At 32.8% G+C, this 25,384-nt stretch overlaps 4 protein-coding genes across 9 annotated transcripts; 3 read left to right on the top strand and 1 right to left on the bottom strand.

Annotated features, from left to right (window-relative positions):
- The first annotated feature begins 370 nt into the window (after positions 1-370).
- LOC8258342 (GDP-mannose 4,6 dehydratase 1) lies at positions 371-1,874 on the top strand. The gene has a single exon (XM_015726823.3). The coding sequence runs from the start codon at positions 546-548 to the stop codon at positions 1,659-1,661; it is 1,116 nt and encodes a 371-aa protein (XP_015582309.2). The 5' UTR covers positions 371-545; the 3' UTR covers positions 1,662-1,874.
- Positions 1,875-2,294: 420 nt separating this feature from the next.
- LOC8258341 lies at positions 2,295-6,867 on the bottom strand. The gene is made up of 6 exons (XM_015726824.3): positions 6,654-6,867; positions 6,484-6,567; positions 6,302-6,392; positions 3,781-3,869; positions 2,861-2,972; positions 2,295-2,746 (listed from the first exon to the last, which is right to left on the bottom strand). Exons 1-6 carry the CDS (start codon positions 6,687-6,689, stop codon positions 2,520-2,522), a joined length of 639 nt encoding a protein of 212 aa, XP_015582310.1. The 5' UTR covers positions 6,690-6,867; the 3' UTR covers positions 2,295-2,519.
- A 1,562-nt stretch (positions 6,868-8,429) lies between these two features.
- Positions 8,430-12,210, top strand: LOC8258339 (6,7-dimethyl-8-ribityllumazine synthase, chloroplastic). Of its 2 annotated transcripts, none has more exons than XM_015726812.3 (8): positions 8,430-8,695; positions 8,771-8,892; positions 9,391-9,465; positions 9,571-9,666; positions 9,796-9,874; positions 11,048-11,094; positions 11,189-11,248; positions 11,866-12,210. In XM_015726812.3, the coding sequence occupies exons 1-8, from the start codon at positions 8,569-8,571 to the stop codon at positions 11,902-11,904; spliced, it is 645 nt and encodes a 214-aa protein (XP_015582298.1). In that variant the 5' UTR covers positions 8,430-8,568; the 3' UTR covers positions 11,905-12,210. The 2 variants fall into 2 exon arrangements, with proteins under 2 accessions (XP_015582298.1, XP_002531521.1); XM_002531475.4 differs by having other exon boundaries at positions 8,431-8,695; positions 9,391-9,486.
- Positions 12,211-14,608: 2,398 nt separating this feature from the next.
- LOC8258338 (nucleolin) lies at positions 14,609-25,384 on the top strand. 5 transcript variants are annotated; one of them, XR_007215901.1, is made up of 13 exons: positions 14,609-15,029; positions 15,209-16,206; positions 16,272-16,361; positions 16,446-16,910; positions 18,401-18,515; positions 18,597-18,761; positions 18,851-19,107; positions 19,306-19,399; positions 19,500-19,552; positions 19,634-19,711; positions 19,802-19,867; positions 22,343-22,452; positions 24,956-25,384. XR_007215901.1 is itself a non-coding variant. In XM_048374148.1 (11 exons), exons 1-10 carry the CDS (start codon positions 14,792-14,794, stop codon positions 19,694-19,696), a joined length of 2,538 nt encoding a protein of 845 aa, XP_048230105.1. In that variant the 5' UTR covers positions 14,609-14,791; the 3' UTR covers positions 19,697-19,711; positions 19,802-25,384. The 5 variants fall into 5 exon arrangements, 1 of the variants encoding a protein (XP_048230105.1); XR_007215902.1 differs by lacking the exon at positions 22,343-22,452; XR_007215900.1 differs by having other exon boundaries at positions 22,343-25,384.

Here is a 25,384-nt window from a genome sequence, read left to right as displayed (position 1 = left end):
GCCAAACAAGGAATTATTATCTAAACCTATCTATAATCTGATGATTTAAGAATTAAATTTAACGCGAAAATATTAAAATATGCTTAAATTGAATAACAATGAATTAATGATTTCAGTATTTACTAGCAAGTAACTATAGTATTTGAATTTTGTATTAATTAATTAAGAATTTATAACTCACTCACGCGCCTGTCTAGTTAAAAAAAGAGGACATAAATGAGCTAAAAATGGGAAAACATTTATGCTAAATTGGCAAAAAAGGTTAAAAGAGATCAAATTGATCCCGGGTCATAAATTGGGGGGCCAAATTGGATCTTATTCCTATTTTATATCGACGTCCCCTCTTTTTCCACATTGACCATTCTATCCTCTTTTCCCACATCAATCCTACTATTAAACCCCCTTCTCCCTCCATTAACAAAAACCGGGTCTCTCTCTCTCTCAACACTAAATCTAAATCTAAATCTTTCAATTTCTGTAATTTCTTACAAAACTTTCTCCATTCAATCCATCAATCCTCCGCGGTTTCAACCAACCCATTTTCAATGGCAACTGACGACAGCACACCCGGATCTGGATCCACCACCGTGAATGGCGATGCCACAGCTCCACAGAAGCGCAAAATAGCATTGATCACCGGCATAACCGGCCAAGACGGTTCCTACCTGACGGAATTCCTTCTCAACAAAGGGTACGAGGTTCACGGGTTGATCCGTAGATCATCAAACTTCAACACACAGCGAATAAACCACATATATATAGATCCACACAATACCCACAAGGCTCGCATGAAGCTACACTACGCTGATCTGTCAGACGCGTCCTCTCTCCGGCGATGGCTGGATACTATTAATCCTGATGAAGTCTATAATCTCGCTGCACAATCACATGTTGCTGTCTCATTTGAAATCCCTGATTACACTGCTGATGTTGTTGCTACAGGTGCTCTGCGCTTGCTTGAAGCAGTGAGATCTCATATTGCTGCAACTGGGAGAAGTCATATTCGTTACTATCAGGCTGGATCATCTGAAATGTTCGGATCCACTGCGCCTCCACAATCTGAACTTTCACCATTTCATCCAAGATCTCCATACGCAGCGTCGAAATGCGCTGCCCATTGGTACACTGTTAATTACAGGGAGGCGTACGGGTTGTTTGCCTGTAATGGGATATTGTTTAACCATGAATCTCCAAGGCGAGGAGAGAATTTCGTGACTCGAAAGATAACAAGGGCTGTCGGAAGGATCAAGATTGGGTTGCAAAGCAAACTGTTTCTAGGCAATTTGAATGCGTCGAGAGATTGGGGTTTCGCTGGGGATTATGTTGAAGCTATGTGGATGATGTTACAACAAGAGAAGCCTGACGATTATGTTGTGGCAACTGAGGAGTCGCATACTGTGGAGGAGTTTTTACAAGTGGCATTTGGGTATGTGGGTCTGAATTGGAAAGACCATGTGGTGATTGACAAGAGGTATTTCAGGCCTGCTGAAGTTGATAACTTGAAAGGGGATTCAAGCAAGGCTAGGAAAGTTCTTGGCTGGAAACCAAAAGTGGGATTTGAGCAGTTGGTGAAGATGATGGTTGATGAAGATATTGAGTTAGCTAAGAGGGAGAAAGTGCTTGTTGATGCTGGTTATATGGATGCTCAACAGCAACCTTGATTGGTAATAAAATCTATATTCAGATCGATTTAAGTTAATCCCAGATGATGTTAAGAGCTTACATAATACTAGATAAAATGGCTTCATTTTGTTTCAAGTGAAAGATAATTTATCTTGCTGTTATTCATCTAATCTTAAAGTGTATTTCCTTATTGTTCATTTGTTGTTCTGTTTGTCTGCAAATCTGAGAATCAAATTCATTCAAATTTCAGAAGATATTTTACATTCTGCTTTTCTTTCCAAGTTATACTAAAGATAAGACTCCTATTATATCATAAAATATAGTCTGCAGTGGATTGTCAGGAAGTCACTGCTGTTAAATTTTCAAACAGAGGGCATATTCATGTCCTCTACATTGCTGTTTTCCAAGTACAGCTCTGGAAAAGAAGATCCTGGCACAATGTACACTAGGAAGAAACTGTCCAGTGCTTTCAAGTTGCAATAATAACTTGCTTTTTATTAATGTTCACAGTATAGGTGGGGCTGTTTGCTGCCTTTTTTTTTTACTTAAACTTGGCCTTTCCATTTTCCTTTGGTCCATATATTATGTGGAAGCTGGCAAAAGAAAAATTGGATCTGGGTTCATGTCGGTGCCAGCATGATGGTCTTATAATTGAAAATGCTGATATCATGTGGTGCCAGAAATATCTGGTTTCTTGAATCCATGGGCCAATACTTTTCAATTATACAGAAACAAGACTGGTCACAGTTATTTAAATTAAAACAATTTGAAAGAAGCAGCAATGAAGCTGATAACGACACGTATCTTTGCATTTCTCATCTTACGCCTGTCACATTTGTCAAACCTCAATTTTAAGGAAGACTTGAAGGGCTTGAGGATGTATTTGTACAAGAAGGTCACTCTTTATTGGTTTCGTTTGAAACCAGGTTTCTTCTTAGATCTAGCTGCAAGGATGGGTCACAGCTGATCTCTGAGTCAGCAATAGCAATTTCAAATGGCTTAACAGAAGACTGAAGAGATTCTGGACCCTCTGCGGCAATTCGCTTGCACAATGCATCACAGTTGCTAATAACCTCAGTCAACCTCCCTTTCAGTTCCCCAATCTGTACCTGTAATCCATGAACTGCATGCGTTTCCGAAGGGAATGCAATCATGGAGTTATAAAAGATGTGATGAAACTGAGACATGGCAACTTACTCGATTGAATCTATAATCATCCAATGCACGAGCAAATTACCTTCTGATAGACGTTGTGAAGTAGTCTTCATTGTTGACAATGAGTAATTAAACCGTTGGAGAAGTTTGGCTGCCAAAGCATCTGCAACTTCTATCTTATTTTCAATCTCTTCCTGCATCGATTTTCACCACAGTATAGTGCAAGCACCCTAAGTTTCCTAGTATTCTCCAGCATAAAATAGCAAAAGAAGTTGCATAGCCTAATAAATATGACCAATACTCAAAAGAAAAAGGGATTAGAAAAAGAAAAGCATGTCACTACAAGGATTTAAAACATAGGCTTTTCGAATTTTCATGTTCTAACACTGAAACTAGAATACTGTTTCATTTTATAACCTGTTATGGCAGGATAACCCATTAAGCTATTGACAGAGGATAAAACATAAAAACAAAAACAAGTTTAGGCGGTTTATCAGCTTCTCATACTTGACATTATATCATGTGCCTTGGGATGTTATCTTGATCTACTAAAGAATCAGACTAATGGGATAGGAATGATGCTGATGTCACATGAAAACATCATACCTTTAGGTATAACTAGCAGCTAACGTAGCACATTTCTCTGGCCATCACTGTCATAAATTCTCATAACTTATTTTTCTTCACCAATACAATCCGCATATAATTTGCAAAGCCACTCTTCAAATACATTTAGATGTGATCTTGTTTTATATCTGAGTTCTACAAGGACCTTAGAAAAGAGTAAAGTTCCATGATTATGTGCTTAAGGCAAGTATTATTTAGTATCAGTCTAACCTAGACATTAAACCATGTCCAAATTTTCTTTTGATCAAAGAAGCATTAAGAATTCAATTCCTCCACCCTACCCCAATTTTCAAAATCTCATGCCTTTACCTAAATCATAATTATAGGTAATAAAGAATCCTTGAGGTTATAGCATATATGATCTCCAAGGAGTACCTGTTTCTTGCCAATCTGTTGGGCCTTCTGCTCCTGCCATTCACGGTACATTGAGAAGAGCTCCAGCAGCACTTTTGGATTCACAGTAGCTACATTGGCCAATAAGAATAGAGAAAACAGAAAATTTAGAATAAATGAGAAAAACAAAGGGAAAAGAATTTTTTATTTTTTTTAAAAACAGCTGATAAAAGAAAAACTCCAAATTGTCCCTTAAAAGGAAATGAGAAAGATACAACAAACCACTTGGATGAAGAACACAGCTCATAATATCAGAATGAGGATCACAAATGAATGGGAGCCAAATTTACTGACATCTAGGCAAATAATTTCACATGTTCAGAAAAATAGAAGAAAATAAGTAAAGTGGTTGGTGAATTTCCTTCTTTTGCACAACAGTGAGAAAGAAGGTGCAATGCTATTGGGCTCTTATTCCATATTCAAGTATTATAACGAGTAATATAAAAAACTGAAAAGTGTTTTTGTCCCATCAAAAGTTCTTCATTAACATCCGTGGAAAAAGGAGTTACCTACCTCACTAACCTGCAACACTCATCCCTGTAGCTTTTCTTTCTTTTCACAGAGATAGAAATATAAGTCTACATGACTTTACATTCGCACAAGTGGATTAGCCAAGTAAATTTTCAAAAAGTAATTAAAATAATACTTCAACTCCAGAGTGGGATTTGAACACAAGAACTTATTGGCATTCTAATTATAAATCTTAATAGTGGCTGCAATAATAGTGCTATAGAAACAGATCATTGAGGATGTTATCTAACAGCCACATCCATTGCAGATATGAACTTCCATTTTAGCCAAGTGAAGTTTAACGCATAGATTTGTAAAGGAATTGGAATGAAAATCATAAAATTTCTAAAGTACTTCCAACTAATAATATAGTCCATCTTGATAGAAGCACAAAACTTGATTGAGTTATTAGTTTAAGTTGTTAATATTTACTTGCAAAGAAAGAAAGGAGACCATGCTTGTACTGAATTCTAAAGAATGCAGCCAAAATTACACCTTATATGGTAAACATTGCAAAATTTACACTCAAACAACTAAAACCCACCTCTACGAATTTGGCCCATATTCAATGAATCTACCCAATCAAGATAATTTGTACATTATAGATTACAACACAAATGTAACAAATTTATCCCAACACAACTATCTATACATTTTATTTTTACTTTTGCTAATATCACAAGATACCATATCCATATAGAAATAAGAAAAAGAAAATGAATCTTATGATAATATTTTTGCTCTTGTAAAAGCAGTGCTAAATAGTGGCTTTTATCTATTACTCTGGTTAAACGTGCCCTTATAAAGAAAATGGTTTAACTAATCATGGACACTATAATTACTAAAATATGTCATCTTACATCCACACCATTCTAAGATCCTACACCTAATATCTTCAAATTTACTCAAGAAACTAGCTGCATCAGTGTTCATGCCAATAAGAAGAACATGATTCCTAGCTCTCAACATGACACAGATACACATTCAAAGCTAACTTTGCAAAGAGAATTAAAAAATTTTATTCCTTCAGATTGTATGTAGCCGGATTAATTCTGTCTGCAGGTCTTTTGGCCCTTCTATAAATCTTTTACAGCTAAAAATCCTATATTAAAGAGGCAAGTAAAGAAGATGAGGCCTTCGACTTGAAACAGCAGCCAAGGAAATACACGATTAAGCTACAGTGCTACACCATTTCAGATGTCTCTTTTTAGTAAAGAGCATCTTGAGAATAGCTAACCAAATTAAAGAAGAGCACTTTATGATGGCAGGTTTAAACAACTAATGTGATTAATCTTTCTCTGAACTACAATATACACACTTGTTAAAACGTTTCAAATATTCATAACTAATTGAAAATTAAATAATATGTACAATTCCAGCAGTAACTTGCTGATAAAACAAAATAAGAACTATTTTAGTTGACTGAAGTACTGTATCAATTGAAAGGGATACAAACAGCTTTTCACTACTCACCAATAAACCTTATAATTTAGCACTATAGATAACCTTCAGAGTGACAAAACTGTCATCTTTAGGACAGATTACTCATTTATAAACCTTTTGACCTCTGTTATTCTTGTCTGTCCTTTCTCATCTTCAGATAGATTATAAACATCAACAACAGAAATCTTAATTTCATAATGGGAGAACATAACGAGGCTATAAACAAGAAACAGCAAGCTGAAAGAATGCAGTTTCATTTCATAGGCGCAATGGCAACCATGCTGAACTGTCGTTTCAATTATATAACAGTCTTAATTACCATTATATCTTATAGCCTAAAAGAAATTACTGTCCTGATGATTCTGAAAGTTATAAGCACAAATTCTTTTACGTGCCTGTTGCAAGTGCTTGTGATACACAACTAGAAAGTGGATATGTCATGCAAGAATACCCTGATTGAACATTTATTTAATGTTGAAAGAATCAGCAAATTATCTAAAGGAGATAAAAATGCAACTCAGGAAAAGAAAGAGTTGTAGAGTTGACTTACAGTGAAGAGATGAAGAAGATGATGGCTTCCTAACCAAAATGTCAGTCAAGCTGCTATCTTCCTCCGGAAGTGAAGTCAGAATTGGGCGCGACTACAGTTAAAGCCGTTAAAATCAGTTTAAAAAAAAAAAGAAAGAAAAAGATTCTGGAACTATTAATTGAGAAATGTAAGAGACATCATACAATTTGAAGTGATTTTAGCTTCTCCAAAATAGGATCGACACTTCTTGACCGCTCAGACACGGTGGTGATCTCATCGGCAAGTCCCTTAAATGAATATTATATAAATAAATAAATGAAAGTAAAATTTAACATCGACAACATTAATGAAATAACTTTTGTCTTTGAATCACCTGCGAACTCGAGAGAGCTGATTCTGAAGCCCCCATGACTGCAACTCTTCTTTGATTTTAGTCTGCTCTAGAGTGAAATAATAAAATATAAAAAAATGAAATTATATAAATTTTAAGATAAAAAATGCATATATTGGCCACAACAAGCTCGGTTCACACCAGAACCGAACCGGTCTACAGTTCAGAAACTGGCTTGAAACCATTGAGAGGCTGATTAACGATTTATTCTTCTAACTCGAACGCTTGGAATAGAATTGGTAGCTCAGACTGGTTCAAACCAAAAAAAAAAAAGAAAAAAGGAAAAGGAAATTACACAGTAAAAACTAATTTTCAATTTTCTTACAAAAATATATTAATTTTTTTATTTTTAGATCATTATTTTTCTATTCTTATGCTTTTTTTCACTTAGTTTCTGTCTACTTTATTTGACAATTGGATGTTTTGAACTATATTCATATAATTATTTAAAATTTATTATTATATATTGCTCTTTCTTTGATGTTATAATTTGTAATTTTTTATATATGATAAATAAATTATTATTTAATTGTTTTATCTGCAAAAAGATAAATTTAATATAAAACTTTTAACATGTAAAAGTTAACAAAAATCAAATATAAATGAAAAAGAAACTTAACAAAAACTAAAATATAAAAAAAGTCAATCTTTTTTATAGACAGTAATTTACATTTTTTATAGTCTTTTAAATAAATTTAATAAAATAAAACATAAATTTAGTAGAAAGAAACCAAGTAAAAATTTAGCAAAAATAAAATAAAAAATTACAATGAAAATCAAATGTGATATTTGACATTTATCAAAATTTCAATTTGCCATTTTATCAAATAAATTATTTAACAACTTTCTACTTTAACTAATTCTTAAATATTATTTTAAATATGTCAAACTTTTTTTTATAGAATTGTCATCTAATTTTTACCCTATTTATATTGTTAAAAGTGTTTATTTATTAAAACTTATATCACTCTCTAATTTTTTTGATTTTATTTAGCAATTTGATATATTTCAAATCTTAAATTTTGATAATCAATTTTTATTTATTCATCTTATTTTCTATTGAATAACTCATTTTAGTAAGTTTTACAAAAGATATTATAATCAATCACGTAACAATTGTTTGGATAAAAGATGTATTTATATAAATAAAAATAAGTTGCCTATTTTTAAAATTATTTTATATTGTTTATATATTTTTATAAAAGATTAAATAAATAAAAATAAAAAGCTGATTGGTTCACTTTTTAGATTTTAATTTAATCAAATCGAAATTTAATTGAAAAAGAATGTTTAATTGAAATCTATAAAATTTATGAAATTTATTTATAAATCTAAAATTTATATACATTAAATGGAATGAAAGTTAATTTAGTATTTTATAAAATAAAATTTTTGTAGAATTAATTATAACAAAACTAAATTATAATAAAATATGTAGAATTTTTAAATAATTTTTATATTAATAAATCAATATATTTTATAACATCAAAATATCTCTTTCAACCTTATCGATTATATTTTATTTTTTTCTACATCATTTTTTTAAATGAAATAAATTCTTTTATAAATTTCAACTAAACTCACTTAAAATTGGAAAGATTCAAGTTGGAAGTATGAGCCTAAACCGGAATCACTCTATCTAAAACCATGAACCGGTCAGAAATCATGGTTCAATAGGTTCATAGAGGACCAAAACCGGCAGTTTTGGACCGATCCCAGCCTGGGTTGAACCGTTGGCCATGTCTGCATTCTTTCTTGCTTTGTGTTTTGGGTTAAATTTTTACAAACAGAACAGGAACAGGAGGCAGACAATCGGAAGAAGCACTAGGAGACTAGCCGCCGCAGTGACTAACAGTTATATTACAGTAGAATTTGAAAACCTCTCCAGAAATTTAGGATGTCTTCAAATACTCTTTGCCTGTCATCTTCAACTCAGATTGTTCGTCACTCCCATGTCCGTCATGGATTTCCTTCTCACAAACCAGTGAATCTATCTTTCTCCACTTCTAGTTCCTTTATACCAGGTTAGTTAAATTCAGAACCTAAGTTGTTAGACCTGTATGACAATGAAATAAAAGTTCTTAATTTTGGATGTACAGGAATTGGTACTAGCAGCATTTCCTTTGAGACGAAGAAGGATCGTTCGTCGTTTGTTGAAACGGCAGCTGTTAAACATTTGATCGGATCTCTCACCAGAACTGAGGGCCTTCGTTTCGCCGTGGTCAGTTCTTTATTTCTTTAATTCCTCAATTTTTATACTTCAATTTGAACTGAATTCTGATGCCTTGTTAGTTGCAATAAAATAATAACAAATAGTAATGTAAGCTTATGGTTGGAGACAAAGAAGAAGCTGAAACAGGTAATTAATTGCTTCGGGTTCCATCGGATTGAAGTTTTGCTTGTTAAAATGAAATAAGATAATCCGATTCTATGCTTCTCACTTAAAATTTCGTGGTTTTTAATGTCTAAGTTTGTCTTAATTATAGGGTTGAATTGCATTCCCAACTAAGCTTTTTGTGAAATATTGACCACAGTTTTGAATTTTGTATTTGAACTTGCTTATCCTTGAGCTTCATGATATGTTTCAACTTGCGCCATTTTACCTATAAATGTAGTTCCTCAATCAATTAAATATTAAGGGATATGCTGTTTTCAATTGAATTTTTTTCATAATTAACTTGTTCTCATTACTGAAAACTTACTGTGATTAACATGATAGGTTGTAGCGCGGTTTAACGAGATTGTTACAAAGAAGCTTTTGGAGGGAGCTTTGGAAACTTTCGAGAGATATTCAGTTAATGAAGAAGATGTTGATGTATGGAACTGCAGAGGCAGTTTTAGAATATTTTATCTCTTTACACGTTCTTATCCTGGGAATTTTTTGATTATCTCATTGCAGGTGGTGTGGGTTCCCGGCAGTTTTGAAATAGGTGTTGTTGCAGAAAGGCTAGGGAAGTCACGGAAATATCATGCAATTTTATGTATTGGAGCTGTGGTATGATTTCCCCTTATAATTGATAACAAGTTTAACAGTTAGTTAAAAAAGTAGATGTGGAATTAAGTTAGCTTTTTGTTAATTGCAAGCTGCTAGTTGAACCTGTCTGAATTCTTTTTTGGTTAGTAGGTAAGAGGTGATACTACTCACTATGATGCAGTTGCTAATTCAGCAGCATCTGGAGTACTTTCAGCTGGTCTGAATTCAGGTTGGCATTAATGGTTTATGCTATTTGTCTTATTAGTTTGATTATTTCATTCTGTTTCCCATCTCTTGCTCTACGAGCTTTAAGATATAATTATGCTGAGTCTCGCACGCCTAAATATCAGCCACATATTAGTTTACTATTGTCTATTTCCTTGGTTTTTCATATTTTGCATATTTATTCAAACTTACAGTGCCATTCATACAGGCATAGTCATGCTTCATAAGTTTTTCTGCAAATGTTTAGTCAAAGTATTGCTGGAATGATATTACATGAATTTATCTTTGCTTAAACGACTACAAAGAGTTGCCAACATGGAGTCACTTGATTTTGGAGTCAAATGTTTAGTCAAATAAATGCTGGCATGATAATTGAGTGGGTTTTTTTGCTATCGACTGAGGTTCCAGAAGATATGGCCTTACTTCTTGATTGTTTTATTTTTAAATAAGCTTCTATAACGCCAAATCTCACGATCCTAGGATGTGGGAACAAAATTCCCTGAACTCCATTGCCTTTTCAAATGGGGGAGGAGTAGTCATCAACTGCATTGGTTATTTATATGTCATATGTAATACTTGGCTGAAGTGATATGGTGCCAATCTCTTTTAGATTGTAATTTTCTCACATCATATGCATTACAAAATCTTTTAAGTTGTTTATGGACTCTAATGACATGCACTTTTCTTTATCCTCTTCTTTATGTTTACTAGTAGAGATGGTAAAATAGCCTCTTGTAACACTTCATAGACTTGTTAAATAGTCATAATCGAACCTTGGCTTTTGTTATTTTCCTGGACAACCTATCTGTTCAAGTTTGCCTTGATATTCAAAACCTCAGACAAATGAGACCTGTAGCAGAAATATGACACAGTAGACCTTTGGAGTCTGGATCACCAGCACAAACACCTTCAATCCACCATGCCAAAACTGCAGAAATACCTCATGCTTTTGAATTGATTTAAATGTAGAAAGAGTGTAAGGAGCATTAACAAGTAAATGAAATTTACTATGAAGTACCATGCTCATGGGGAACGCCAGTGTCTTTAAGTTAAGACTGAAAAATATTTATCACTGCCTTTTTCCTCAGTTTGCAAAATCTCTTAAAGGCTTTAGTCTCAAATTTCATTCACGGGCAACCTAATACAAAACTAACGTTGTTTCTTGGTGACATTATAGGAGTTCCATGCATATTTGGTGTTCTAACATGTGATGACATGGATCAGGTAAAGCTATGATAAAAGCATTAAAGCAGTTGCATGCAGGCAAATTATGGTGATAAATATAATCTGAGATTTTTGCATGTCATAATAACTGCAGGCTTTAAATCGTGCTGGTGGTAAAGCTGGGAATAAGGGCGCTGAGGGTGCTCTGACAGCTGTAAGTTGTACTTAGACCTATGTAGTTGCTGTTTTTGTGTTGATTACCGTAATGTTAATCTCTCTGCACCTTGCATGTTTGCTGCTAATTTTTTGAACTAGTCTTCATCACTTCTATGAATTGTCGTGAGGGGTAAGTTGTTGGGGGGAAAATGTTGCATCAGTTTCTCTTGCCAAACAAAATATACTTTTTGAGCATTAAAGGCCTGATAGTTCGTCAAGTCCATTTTCTTTACATATATTTAAGGATAATATTGATTCATGTGGTACGCTTAATAGGTTTGGCAGTTGGCATACAGTGTCCCATGTGTGTTTATCATGTTTAGGCATTGGCTTGCATGCTGATAACCATTTTGAAAACTAGTTCATTGGCCATGTCATGATACATGCATGTGAAAATCACTTTTTCAGTTTGGAATCACCCTCCACTTATTGATCCACTATAAATATCTACATGATGTTTATATGTTTACATTGCAATCTCGTAGCCCTGGAGCTCTGCTCCTTTATAACAGAACTATGAAAGCTGTCGAATAATTGAAGCCTGGAAAACAAAATTCTGTAAATATCTACCTCACTGAATAATTCACTCCTTGGTTGTTTTGGCTTGTATTGCAGATTGAGATGGCATCCCTTTTTGAGCATCATTTGAAGTAGTGATACTGTGCATCTATTCCTTTGTCGTGAATGCCTGGTTTTCCTTTTGGAGGCTGTTCAGGCAGACTTTCCAGTGAAAATTGTTTAGTATTGAGATTTAGATGGAACTTTCAAAAGGTAGCCTCAGAGTTTACGCGATACCCGGCTAGTTGTTCATTTCTTTTCCTAAATTTTATCTTTGCACTGAAACTGCTTAGACACAGAGGAAATGTTATTTATGCAACTCTAATCAGCACAATGCTCGGGTCTTACCCGGTAGTTTCTGCTTTTACAAATGAAATAAGAATTTTGTTGCCTTACGGTTCATTGATTTTATTGCTCTTAGTTTCTCGCAAGTGTCAACAAGAAGTTGAGAAAATAGCAAGAGTTTCCCATTCAGGTGCTTTTTTACTTTATGCAAAAGGCAGTCCTGATATTTACCTTGCCATTGGAATGATAAATAGTTTACAAAATTCTTGAAAAACTTTCAGAAAGCGTAGGAAGAGAAAGCTTGATCCCCTGAGCCAGTTTGTATATCTAAGCTTGTGAGCTACTTCGTATATTATGTTTGGTAACCTCAGATTTTTATATAAAAGTTATATTTTTTTTCTTTGTATTAGATATACAATACCTATTTAAATATATTTACTAGAATAATACCATCAAATTTTTAAAATCTGTTATAATTGTACAATGAAGTGTCATGTGATTTTGATGCTTCTATACTTAAGAAATTTTTTTTTTCCGGGATAAAAAAGTATCCAATAATTTAATTTTCTTATATTTTTATTATCTTACAAACTAATATTTTTAAGTTTCTATAATTTATTAGTATAATATTTATTTTTAATGATAAGATCACTTATTAAGTGATTTAACATATACTAACTATAATGAATTTGTCCTAAATAAAATTAATATATATATTTTTAAATTTATTAAAAGTAAAATAAAATAATTTTTAAAATAAAATTATAATAAATTAAGAATATTTGATAGTTGATTTGATGGTAAATTATTTACAAAATAATTTTATTATTAAAGATAAATATTATTTTAATATTAAATTATAAAAATTTAAAGATATTGATTTGTAAACTAATAAAAATGTAAAAGAGAAAAAGAACACCTAAGTATAGTATGTTTTTGTACCTTTTCCATTTATATGTAAGTGTTTCATTTTTTCTTAAATAAATTGATGAGTAATTTAATATTTAATTCATATTTGATAAGTTAGTTTAAGCTCTATTAAGGTATAAAAAAGTTTAATTGAAACATTTATTTTTTTGGATACTATTTATTTAAACTAGTTGTACAATCATTATTATTATTTTAATTATAAAATAAAGTTAATAGATAAAATTTTAAAAAATAATAGCAAACTAATATTTTTAAATGTCTTTAATTTTTTTTAAATTTTTAAAACTTATTAAATGAAATAATATAAAAATAATTTATTAATTAATTTTAATATTATATAAATCAATATATCATTATAACTGATATTACTATTTTTTATGATTAAAATTTTATTAGATAATTAAAATATTAATTTATTGTTGAATATAATATTAAAAATATTATTTAAAATATTATTCTCTATAATTAAAATTATTATTTAACTATAAAATTAATTTATAACTAATATAATATTAAATATAATTAATGTGCTATTTTTTATGATAAAAGTATTATCATTATTTCATTAAAAACTATTTATTAGTTAATATAATATTAAAATATATAATATATTAATTTTTCAAAATAAATTAGTGTTTCATTAGAAATGTATTGAATCAATAAAATAATAGAAAAAATTATAAAATTACATATAAATTTAAATCTCATATCAAAAATATCAAAAATTAGATATATATGTCAAATAATTTAAGTTCATAAATTTTTGTATATATATAAATTTTTATTTTTATTTTTTATTTGTCATGTTGTATGTGGTATTAAAACATAAATATTGAAACGTGAAAATAAATACGGAAAAATTATACGCGCTTTTACTTCGAAAAATAATTCAAGTTTTTTAGATAATTTTTTAAATGACAATATAAAATCAAATAACGAAATTTTAAGTTTATTTTGCACCTTTTCATAAAAAATTCCACATAAAAACTGGTTTTACTCTTTCAAAAATTTTAAAGGAATACCTGTAAATACTTAGATATATCCATAGACATTAATATAACAAATCAAATTACAGATTAATTATTTATTTTAAGCTGGGAGAGGTTTGGACTTATGTGCTTACTCATACAATGATCTCTCTTTACTACTAAGGATATTGCTGTATAGAATTGTTTAATGATTTAAAATTGAATTAATTTTATTTTTAGATTTAAATAGATAATATAATATATATATTTTTTATATATAATAATTATTATTTAATAATAATATTAAAAATATATAAAAAATTTAAATTTGAACTCAAATTTTTATTATATAATTATTTAATAAATTAATCTAATTTATTTTGCAAATAAATGAATTATTTATAAAATAAGCTTGAATTACTTACAAATTTAATTAATTAGAAATAAGTTGAGGAGCCAAACCTAAATTATTTTCAAACTAATCTGAATTGAGCTTGAACTCATTAAATTTTGGCTCGGCTCGATAAGGCCTGATTAGTAATTTTAAAAGTTTATGTTTTGCTCAAAAAATAAAATAAAAACATATATCTTTAATATGAATATATCGGACTCTGGTGTCGCGAGCCCCGCTGAACAGGTGTTGACTTTCAAGCAACGAGTAGCGACGCCGTTTTTCAACCTCAAATTTCTAAAATTTTCTTTCCTTCTCTTCTCCTCTGAACCTTTATATATAAACTTTTGGCATTTCTCTCTCTCACTTCCCTCCGTAATCAGAAACACCATTGAAAAGCAAACCCAAAATGAGAACTAGAAATGCAGACGCTACGAAATCAGTAACCCCTAAAAAAACGACGCCGGCTAGGAAATGCGCTCCCAAAACCACTCCAGATTCTACGCCGGCCGACTCCTCCTCCACTCCTAAAACCACGGAGACAAAACGCAGCGCTGCAGCCAAAGCCAAACAAGCTAAGACCAATGAATCCGCCACCGCACCCTCGCCAATTGCTTCTTCTGATTCAAAACCTCAACAATCTACAGGTATGTCGATAAATCCAATTTTAATGATTTTAGGGCTTTTTATTTACTCGCTAATTTACACTTGAGAATATTAATTTCAGATACTAAAGTACATTTTACCTGAATTCGAATTGGATAAAAGAGTTACCGCTGATCACTAACATTTAAATGCAATTTTTTTTTCCGTAATCGTATACTAGTTGAAGAAACAGAAGTAGTGGTTGATGCTGCGACTTCAGTAACACCTGAGACGAAAGTCGCACCGAAAAAGAGAACTGTAGTGAGGAAAGTAGTGAAGAAGGTAGTTAAAAAGGCTAAAACTCCTACTAGTATAAAAGAAGTTGTTAGTGAGGACACACCTAAGACGATGACCGAGGAAGAAACTGCTTCGGCTAAGGATGAAGAGAGTGCAAAGGAGGAAGTGGAACCTGCTATTGAGACGGCTGTTGCCGAATCTACTAAGGATGAAAAAATTACTGCTCAAGTGGCAGAACCTGTTGCTGTTAGTGTTGAAGAGTTATCAGAGAAGGGAAAAGCGATTGTGGAAGTTGAAGAGCCTGTAATCGAATCTGCAAATAAAATAGAAATTGTGATTGAAGATTCTAAAGAGACAGAAAAAAATGCAACGGTTATGGATCTGCCTTCTAATGAGGTTATTGAATTTTCTAACATTCAAGAATCGGGCAGTCTAGATAAAGGAGAGGATGTGAATGAAGAAATCAAGGAGGTTGAGATAAAGGAGGAGAAAAAAAATGTGGCTGTTGAGACCGATGAAAATAATAAAGATAAGTTGATGGGGAATGACACTCAACCTGTGCAGGATGAGTATGGTGGCGATGAAGGATATGAGGAGTATGCTGATCGAGTGGACTTTGAAGATCATGGCGAGGATGATTTTGTAGAAGAGGATCCAGAGGAGATCATTGAAGAAACTGAGGCATTAGAAGAGGAGCGTAAGGAATTAACAGCTGTTGTGAAGGAGCGAAAGATTAAGAAAGAATACGAGATATTTGTAGGTGGCCTGGATAGAGAAGCTACAGAGGAAGACGTGAGGAGGGTTTTTGAGACAATTGGTGAAGTAGTTGAAGTTCGATTACATAGGAATCTTGCAATGAGTAAGAGTAAGGGGTATGCATTTGTGAAGTTTGCAAACAAGGAGCATGCTAAACGCTCTTTGTCAGAAATGAAAAACCCCGTGGTATGAGTCTCTATTTAGCGTTCTACAATTATCTAAATTTTTGTTCTAACTCTTCTAGTTTGTAGATATGTGGAAAGCGATGTGGGACAGCACCAAGTGAGGACAATGATACTTTGTTTTTGGGCAATATATGCAATACATGGACAAAGGAAGCTGTAAGTATTTCATAGATATAGTGCATGGTTAGTTGGCTACCTCTTCGTTTTTTCACTGGTGTGGGATGAAATGCTGGTTGACAGATAAGACAAAAGTTGAAGGATTATGGTGTTGAAGGTGTTGAGAACATCACTCTTGTCGCAGATGTTCAACATGAAGGAAGGAGCCGTGGCTTTGCATTTCTTGAGTTCTCTTGCCATGCTGATGCAATGCATGCGTACAAGAGGCTTCAGAAGCCTGATGTTGTATTTGGCCATCCAGAGAGAACTGCCAAAGTAGCCTTTGCAGAACCTATACGGGAGCCTGATCCAGAAGTTATGGCTCATGTGAAAACTGTCTTTCTTGATGGGCTTCCTCCTCACTGGGATGAAGACCGTGTTAGGGAGCAGTTGCGTGGTTATGGGGAGATAATGCGGATTGTCCTGGCTCGAAATATGTCAACTGCCAAGAGGAAGGATTTTGGATTTGTTGATTTCTCATCCCATGAAGCTGCTATTGCATGTATTGAGAGAATAAACAATGCAGAATTGGGTGATGGGAACTCAAAGGTAGTTACTTCTTGCTTTGCTACTTCAGCTACTTTGCTGTCTCTTGCTTTGCAGGAGTTTCCTTTCCCTTTCTGTCTTATGTTCTTTCCTAGCTGGACTTTTTCTTGTGTGTCGGTCTTCCTTTTTCTTAGACTAGCTTTTTCTACACGTACACTATATGTGATTAGAATTATTGTTAAACACATAATTCGATTCACTTTTATAATTTTATGTTTATGTAAGTGTAGAAAATCAATCGTATGAAATTATAAACAATTGAAAATTGAACAAATAATAAATATAGAATGTATTTTCTTGCTAACATATATTTTTTATTATTAAATGGGAGAATCATAATTGTTTTATTATTAAATGAGAGAAAGAATAAATTAAAAAGTGGTAAATAAATCTATTGTGATAAGAAAGTGTCTTCTCAGAGTTTTAGCAAGATAATAGCTACTTATCGTACTCATTTATTGAATATATATTGAAAAAAAAAGGTATCTTGAATAAATTGATGAAAAGGTTAGAGCAAAAGAGTGATTGAATTTTTATTCCACAGTATATGGTTGGCTAATACTTCTACATATGTCATTTGCTTTTTAATTCTCTTTTAAGTAGAATCAATTTTGAAATTTTTTTAGTTATAATATGTTGGGGCGAGATGACATGGATGTCCTTTAAAAAAAAAAGATTTAATAGAAGACAATTAAATACTTGAAGGGCTCTATAGAGCACAAATTCACTTGAAGGGCTTAATAAAATAAAATAGCAAAGTTCAAGGGGGAATTTATGGATTTTGCCAATCTAACTTTGCTATTTATCTATAATTAAATAAAAAGACTAATAAAAATTGAATTATACATATGCAAATAGTGAAAAAATTATTTTATAATAAAGTTAAAAAATCAAAATTTTAAAAATAGATTTCATAATATTTTAAATTTTTTAATGAAATATGATTATTATTTTTATCTTATACTACTTTAATTTTAAATTCGATGTTCAGATTTTTACTTAATCTAAAACTTAAAATTTAAAAATTAAGGTTATTTATTCCTATTTGTAAAAACTACATGCCCTTTTTTGTCCAAAAATGGTTTCCCTTAAGAGCTACTTTTATATAGAGTCTGATTTTTTTTTTTATACATTTGCTTTTAATTCTCTTCACCCTGGAAAAAGGCATTTGTTCAGTGGGTGGTAAAAATTCTTTTCCATTTGTTTTCCTTGATAATTTTGCTTTCATTTTTCCTTGGATTGTTTGAGAAAGCATGCTTGTCAACCATGCAATCCTCAATTTTATTATGGATTTCAATACTGTTACAGCAAGCTTTCTCGATATTAATTATGCTGCAGTATGTTTATGTAGGAAATAAAATTCATTCCATCATAAATATCTATGGCATTTATTAATTCAATTGCATGATGCATAAAAGAAATTTTTACCTATTGTCTAAAGTTGAAGCCCTTACTGTGCAAAATGAGTTCATAGTGTTGTTACATACTGGCAGACAAGAGTGAAAGCAAGGCTGTCAAATCCTATGCCTAAAACACAGGCTGTCAAAGGTGGAATGTGTGGTGGTTTTCTGATAGATCGGACTGGCAGTGGAACCTCTTCAAGATTTGGTATTCTTTAATTTTGAGGATTGGATCTTTCTTATTATCTGCAAGTCTCTTACCTTTGGATTATTATTCTTTATTCAACAGGGAGGAGTTTTGGGCGGGGTGGACATCACTTCAACTGGGGAAATTTCCAGCGTGGTAGAGGCTTCTATCATCGTGGACGTGGTCAATCTAGTAGAATGGGTTCGAATGAGTATGATTTTAATAACCGATATAATCCGTTTTATGGGAGGCAAATTACTGGGCAAGGTTTTGTGTCTCTCTCTTGCAAGGTGCTTTCATTCATGCGATTATCTTTAGGTGCTATTAAGAATTTAACGTTTGTTATACAAATCTAGGAGGAAGAAGGGGCCCTCCCAGAGGCGGTTATTATCCTGCTGGCAGAGGTGTTTCTGGTACTGGCCCATCGAGAACTAATTTCAATAGACCTTGGTATGATGCTCCTGAGAGAGGGCATGGAGACCATCCTTCGTCTAGGAGGCAGCCATTTTCCCCAGAAGCAGCCTTTCATAGATCATATGTAGGAAGGAACTTTGATGACCCTTATCTCTGCGATGATGGTGCACACGGGATGAAGCGGCCATTTTACATGACTGTAAGTCCTTTTCTTTTCTTGTTTTTATTTTTCTGCTTCTTTGTCCGTTTTTCTTTTGGCTGCCTTAACTAAATGTGACTGAGTTTGGGGTTGTCGTTGTCTTCATTTTCTACTGGCTGATGTTTATATAAATTTTGTTCCTGAGGTATTTGGTGCCCTGTATCTCATGCTATTTTGAAACTTTCCTCTTGCCTTTAGGACCATGATCCTGACTATGCAGAACCTAGTAGGCACCGGCCCAGATTAGATTACAGTGATCCAGCAGTTCCATTTCGCGAGGCACATTACCATGGTAGGATGTTTTGTACCCAATGTTGCTTTCTATAAGCATGGTTGTCTTTAGTGGTGTATTGCTTTCTGATATTTATCATCTTTATGGGTTTATATTTTAGATATGTATGGAGCAGGCGGTGATCCTTACTCTCATGGTTATTATGGTCCTGATGTAAGTAATCAATCTTTATTATCCCATTTCATGTGGAACTGTTGACAGTGTTATGATATTTTTTGTTTGGTTGTATTGCAGAGTGGTGCGCAGCCACCTTATTATAGAGGTGATGGTCCGTATCGAGGTGGTTACTACTATTAGGTGCATGAATGCTTGGTAATGCCAATTGTCATGCCTCTTAAATGTTTTTATTTTAAAGCTCACCTGAAGTACTAAGTTTTTGATTCTAACTTCCATTGTGTCTAGGTGGACTTGGAAGAGCAGGATGCTCATTTTTGGTTACAGGCAAATGACTTGCTGTTCAGAATATTAGTTAAAGTCACACTTCCTTTTTCTCCTCGTGCCTTTTTTCTGCTGTTTGTCTTGATTCCGAGTCCTTGCTCTCTCTCTCTCTCTCTCTCTCTCTCTATATATATATATATATATATATATATATATATATATATAGATAGAAAATATGGTTTAGTATCCTGAGTTTTTAAAATGTCTAGTTTAGGTTATGTCTCAAGAGGACTTAGACTAAGTAATATTTTCTGTATATTTTGGAGATTGGAATAGGCATTAGCCCTTTCGATCTAGGTTTGGGCTGCTTGAGGACTGCAGGATGGATATGCTAAAGTGCAGTTTTTGATACCCTGTAATCATCATGATCTATATCATGGATTATTTATGCTTGAGATCCTTTATTTTGAAGCCAAATTGGTGACTTCATTTCATGGAAGGACAGTTTGAATCAAGGGTTTCACAGTGAAAAGAGGTGCAGATGCTAAAATATTAAATATGCTGAAGAGGGCCATGTGGAGACTACCTTGAATTTTTGTTGGCAAAATGAAGAGCTTTAGAGCTTCTATACCTGACATGTAGGCACTATTGAATCGGAGACCTATCATCAGATCTGAATTTGTTGTGATGATATAGAAGCTTAATAGAAAGTAATGGTTACCTGAGTTACAAAGGGAGCATTTGATGTTGATACCATCTCTCTATGAATATTGAACTTATAGTATTACATGGAATCTCTTGTCTTACAGATTTATTTTGGCTGTTCGTGTAACATTTTGCACCTATTTTGAAAGCTCTTATTTAAGGTGCATTGTCCCCTAGTGAGCTTGAGATCTTAAATACATTTTCTTTTCTTATTGTTATTACATCTGAGGAGCTTAAATGATTGATTTGGTTCATTACTTTTGGTGTTTGAGTCTAACCAGTTTTATATGATATGAGAAAGATCCTTATGGTAGCTTTTAAACAGGAATTCTCTGTTAGGGGACAGGACTTTCTGGCGAGACAGATTTGTTTTGTTTGGGGAATGTTTTTTAAATTGCATCTTGTTCTGATTGATCTGTATATAGAGAAAAGACATTGGCTGCCAGCAACGAATCACAGTTTTGATGGTATATTGCTTAGGCCTCCTAACATTAGATGGTTGATGTGGCATATTGATGTTTGGTAAAGACCTGGAATTCTGCATATTGGTGCGATACTTTGGATTGGATCATTTTCTGCAAATTTTGATTCATAATTGACGAGAAGTTAGTATATTTTACTTAAATCAAAGTGTGCTAGGCTGCATAAACAAGGTGGCTGCCAGTGATTGCAACATGGAGTCACTTTGCTCTAAACAAAGATTATGCAAAATTATGGCTCTTTAATTTTTTTCGTGGAAATTGTGAGGTGACAGTGACATGGTTGGTTACTATTCAAAATGATTAGTTGCATTCTGCTGGGAACTTACTACCCTTAACTTCAAATTCACTTGAATAATCTTTTCTAGAGCCCGGCCAGTTTTTGCATAGAAAAAATAACCATGTGTGGGAGATTAAGAAGATTGAAGAACTGAATGGAAAATAATAAAAAAATTAAATTGAAAGGAAGTGATTTCCTGAGTCGGTCAGTTGGGTTTTGATTTTGGATTTTTTTTTTTTAAATTTAGTTTTATCATTCAATGTGATTGTTTGTGATGATGTGTATTACATGTCCCGTTCAAACTTTATTCACTATAGGACAAATATTAGTATTGATGGATTACATATTGTTATTTTTTGAACCTTAGGTTTGGGGTTAAGATATGATGCTTGGTATTAGTAGATTGTTTAAGGCCATGTTGCTTGTGAGTGTGCCCGCTTGTGCACAAGCACTTGCACATACTTCATATCAATCCGGGAGTAACATTAGAATTAGTATATTGGTTAGTCTTGCTCATTTTTCCAAACTTTTAGTTGTGCATCCAAGAGACAGTTTGCTATTAGAATTTGTCTGAAGCGATGTTACTTGCCCCATAATTTCTTTGCTTAGGCATTACGATGCTCTTCAGCGAGACTTTAAGATATAACATGGCTAATACTAATGAATATTACCATCATGAACTTACTTCGCCGCTGAGAAAGAGTGCATGTTTCAGAGAGAATACTACCGTTCAATCATCTATTTTACTCAGTTTGTCCCTCAAGGAATAGTGTGGGGGCTTGAAAGAAACCTTTATGACTTACTGATCATTCTTGTTTTGCATGTTTACTTGGACTGAAAGAGTTAGAAGATAGAGAGTCCTTCATTTCTGAATCTAGTGTCGTAGGTTCAAGAATAAGCCACCACTATGCCATCATCCAATCTGAATCTATGAGACCAGGCTTAACTGTTGCCCCCATTTGTCTCTATCTCTCTCCTGCATCCTGGTTACTTCCTGACCCTGTCACTTGATCTAAAAGTATGTTAAATTTTGAATCTGCACTCCCTGTTCTTGAAGCTGGATTCTTGTTCCATTGGTTTCAAATTTTGCCAATTTGTTAGGTGAGGGTCTGATTTAGTGCGCTGCAGAAAAGCAATAAGGACCTTCTTTCAACTGCATGGTTGTGGAACCACAAATCACAGTCTATATTTCCCGTTACTTTTAGGATGAGGTAATATCATCTCTCATAATTTCTCGACCTTCATTTTCACTTATCATGTATGTTGCATTGTCTTTAGTCCAATATCAGCCCAATATTTTTTACCTTGGTAAGCTCATTTATTCCTGTTGCCATTGATGTTAGAAGGGATAGTTACTTTGTTTTCTCAATGTTATTATGCTTTCTTAAAAGAAGATGGTTACTGCCAGCAGGACCACTGCAATTACCATTTTGAGTGTCACCATCACTCACTGTCATTACAATCAATTTATTGATACTATTACCATGGTTTTTAATAATAGTTTTATGTAAAATACAACTAGTCCTTAGAAAACTGATGTTGGACAAGTATAAACAGTTTTTGGTTTTCTAATTAAAAGGATTGCACAATTTTGAATGGGTCTTTGACTTGGTTTCCCCAATTTGGGCTATATGTTCTCTTCATTCTCAGACTAAGTATAGCAGAAGTTGTTCAGTTTTCTATTTGATTTGTTCAGTTGTGTTTCTCCAAGCGTGTGGCAACTGTTATGTGGTGGGTGGTGATTTATAGTGACTGGTGAATGTTGCAGTAGTCAAAATGTTTTAAGGTAACTGGTATATGATATTGATTTGTTAGTTGAGTTGTTTGGTAGATTTGATGCCTTTGCCAGTAAATTTTGTATCTTTCACTGGTTGTTCAATGTATAGTTGTTGTGCAAAATGGGGTGGTTTGAACTCAAGGCAGTCACTTGTGAAAATGGGGGTAGATTTAGTGTGCTTTGATATTTGCTTTCATGTGGTCATTATTTCAGCGTTTTAGTTTTGACTTAGAGAAGTCAACTACTCGACTGTTTGAGTTGCTGGTTTTAAACATATATTGACCTACAACACTTATACTGACGGTTTTAGTACATTTCAGTACAAACCCCAGTATTGGTTTTATTAGCATACATTTTAACATTGAAATTATCATTTTGCAAGCAGTCTATTTTAAGTTTGCTGGAAGTTCTTTAATGTCTTTGTAGAAAAGATTCTTTTAAAAATTAGTAGATATAATTTTTTTCTTTAATTTAATTGTTCAGGGTATTCCTCTTTTAATTTCTTTGCAAAGTTATATATTATATATATATTCTCTTAGTAGTAAACTACTTATTCATTTTATAAAGGGATAAGGTTCAATTTGGCCCCTAAACTTTGCAGTGAGGCTCAATTTAGCCCTTTTTGATCTTTTGGGTGAATTTAGTCCAAAACCTTGCTTTTTTTTTTTTGCACGAATTTCCCTATTTCAGAGAGAGTGTCACCCACTCTCTATAAAAGAGGGTGAGTTGCTAAAAATTTTTGATTAATTTCAAAAAAAAAAAAATTTAGTATTTATTTAAAATCAATTTTGATTATTAAGTTGAATCATAAGATATTTTAGTTTTTTTATTTATGTATTTAAATATTTTCTAAAACTATAAAATAGTTTTCTTTAAAAAAATATTTGTAAAATTAATTTTTTATTTCATTTAAAAAAAAATTAATTTTCTTAATTTCTCAAAGGAAAGTGACTGTCATTCTCATGTAAGGGCTCATTTGAGCCAAATAACAAAGTTATGGACTAAAATGACCCAAATGGTCAAAAAGGACCAAATTGAGCGTGGCCATAAAGTTTAGGGGCCAAATTGAACTTTATTCCTTTTGTAAAAGTTTGTCGAGCTCCGCGAGTTTTATCAGCAAGTTTCATATCAAGAATATTTAACACTATTCAATCAATTTGAATACAATCAAATTTAAAGTAAAGCTTGTTTATTTTATTTTGATGAACAAATATATTAATTAGATTATATCTATCAATTTTTAATTAGTGAAATTGCTTTTCAATGGAAAACATTTTAAGAGAAGTTGTCTAACAACCTTAATCCGACACTTTATAGTGTTGGTTGTTGGATTATGTGCTTGGTTTGTATGGTTGATAAGCAGTAAAAGTCTAGAACCAACAGTATAAACATCAGTTTGGATTAAAATTAACTGAAGTGTTGGTTTTAGGCCTATACTTTATAACACTACGAGGGTATGCTATTAGCTCAAGTGGACCACGTCGACCTGATGATCCATCTAGCATTTTCTTCCCTTCCCATTTCATGCAAAAAATGCTTTTTTTTTTTTTCTTTTTTTTTGTCAAATTCCCAATTTGAGGAGAAAAGAAATTTTCTTCGGGGGTGGATACCTTTTCATGTTTGCTAGTGGTGCTAGTTAAGGGAAGGTAAGATGACACCAGAAAAAGGGATTCGAGACTTCTAGTTTTGGTTGATAATGTTTCCCAAGAAGTTATAATTGTAGAAAAAAGGATCATAATGGTCAAATATCTCTATCTATAACTATCTATTCTGTTGATAAGGATATATTGCTAGCGTATTTTGTTCTTGATGATTTATTAATTTGTCTCGTCCTCTCATTATATGGTTTCCTTGTTTGCTTTAATGCATCACCTCAACACTAATCGCAATTTATTTATACAATGCTGCTTGTTGATTCATTTTTTGTGGTACTTCAGTTTGATGAAGAAATACAATACAGTTAATCTAGGTCAGATCTTAATACAGTCCTATCAAACAAGCACACGAGTGTATTCTAGTTCATACTTTCAGCTGTTTGATACTTTTCTTTCACCACGGCTAATGCGCCGATGCCATGGCATACCACTACTAAGAGTATTCATCTGATGCTTTCTCGGTGGCACTTAGTGTTGGTAACATAACATCACAGAATGCTGGTTGATTGGTGTCAAGGTGCTCTTTTAGAATGCTCATAGTATTTTGGACCAATTCTTTTTTAGGGTGCTGCAGTTTGTATAGTGTTATGTATGTGCGCCTAGTTCCTTATTTTCTCTTCTGTTATTTCCAAACTCATTTTGCAATGTTTTGCACTTGACAATCAATTGTCCAATGTGATAGAATAGTAGTAAATTTTACATTGGGATTGA

Source organism: Ricinus communis, chromosome 5, assembly GCF_019578655.1.
Source record: "Ricinus communis isolate WT05 ecotype wild-type chromosome 5, ASM1957865v1, whole genome shotgun sequence".
Taxonomy (NCBI): Eukaryota; Viridiplantae; Streptophyta; class Magnoliopsida; order Malpighiales; family Euphorbiaceae; genus Ricinus; species Ricinus communis.
The sequence above is the reverse complement of the archived record's forward strand: the minus strand, read 5'-3'. Positions and strand labels throughout refer to the sequence as shown.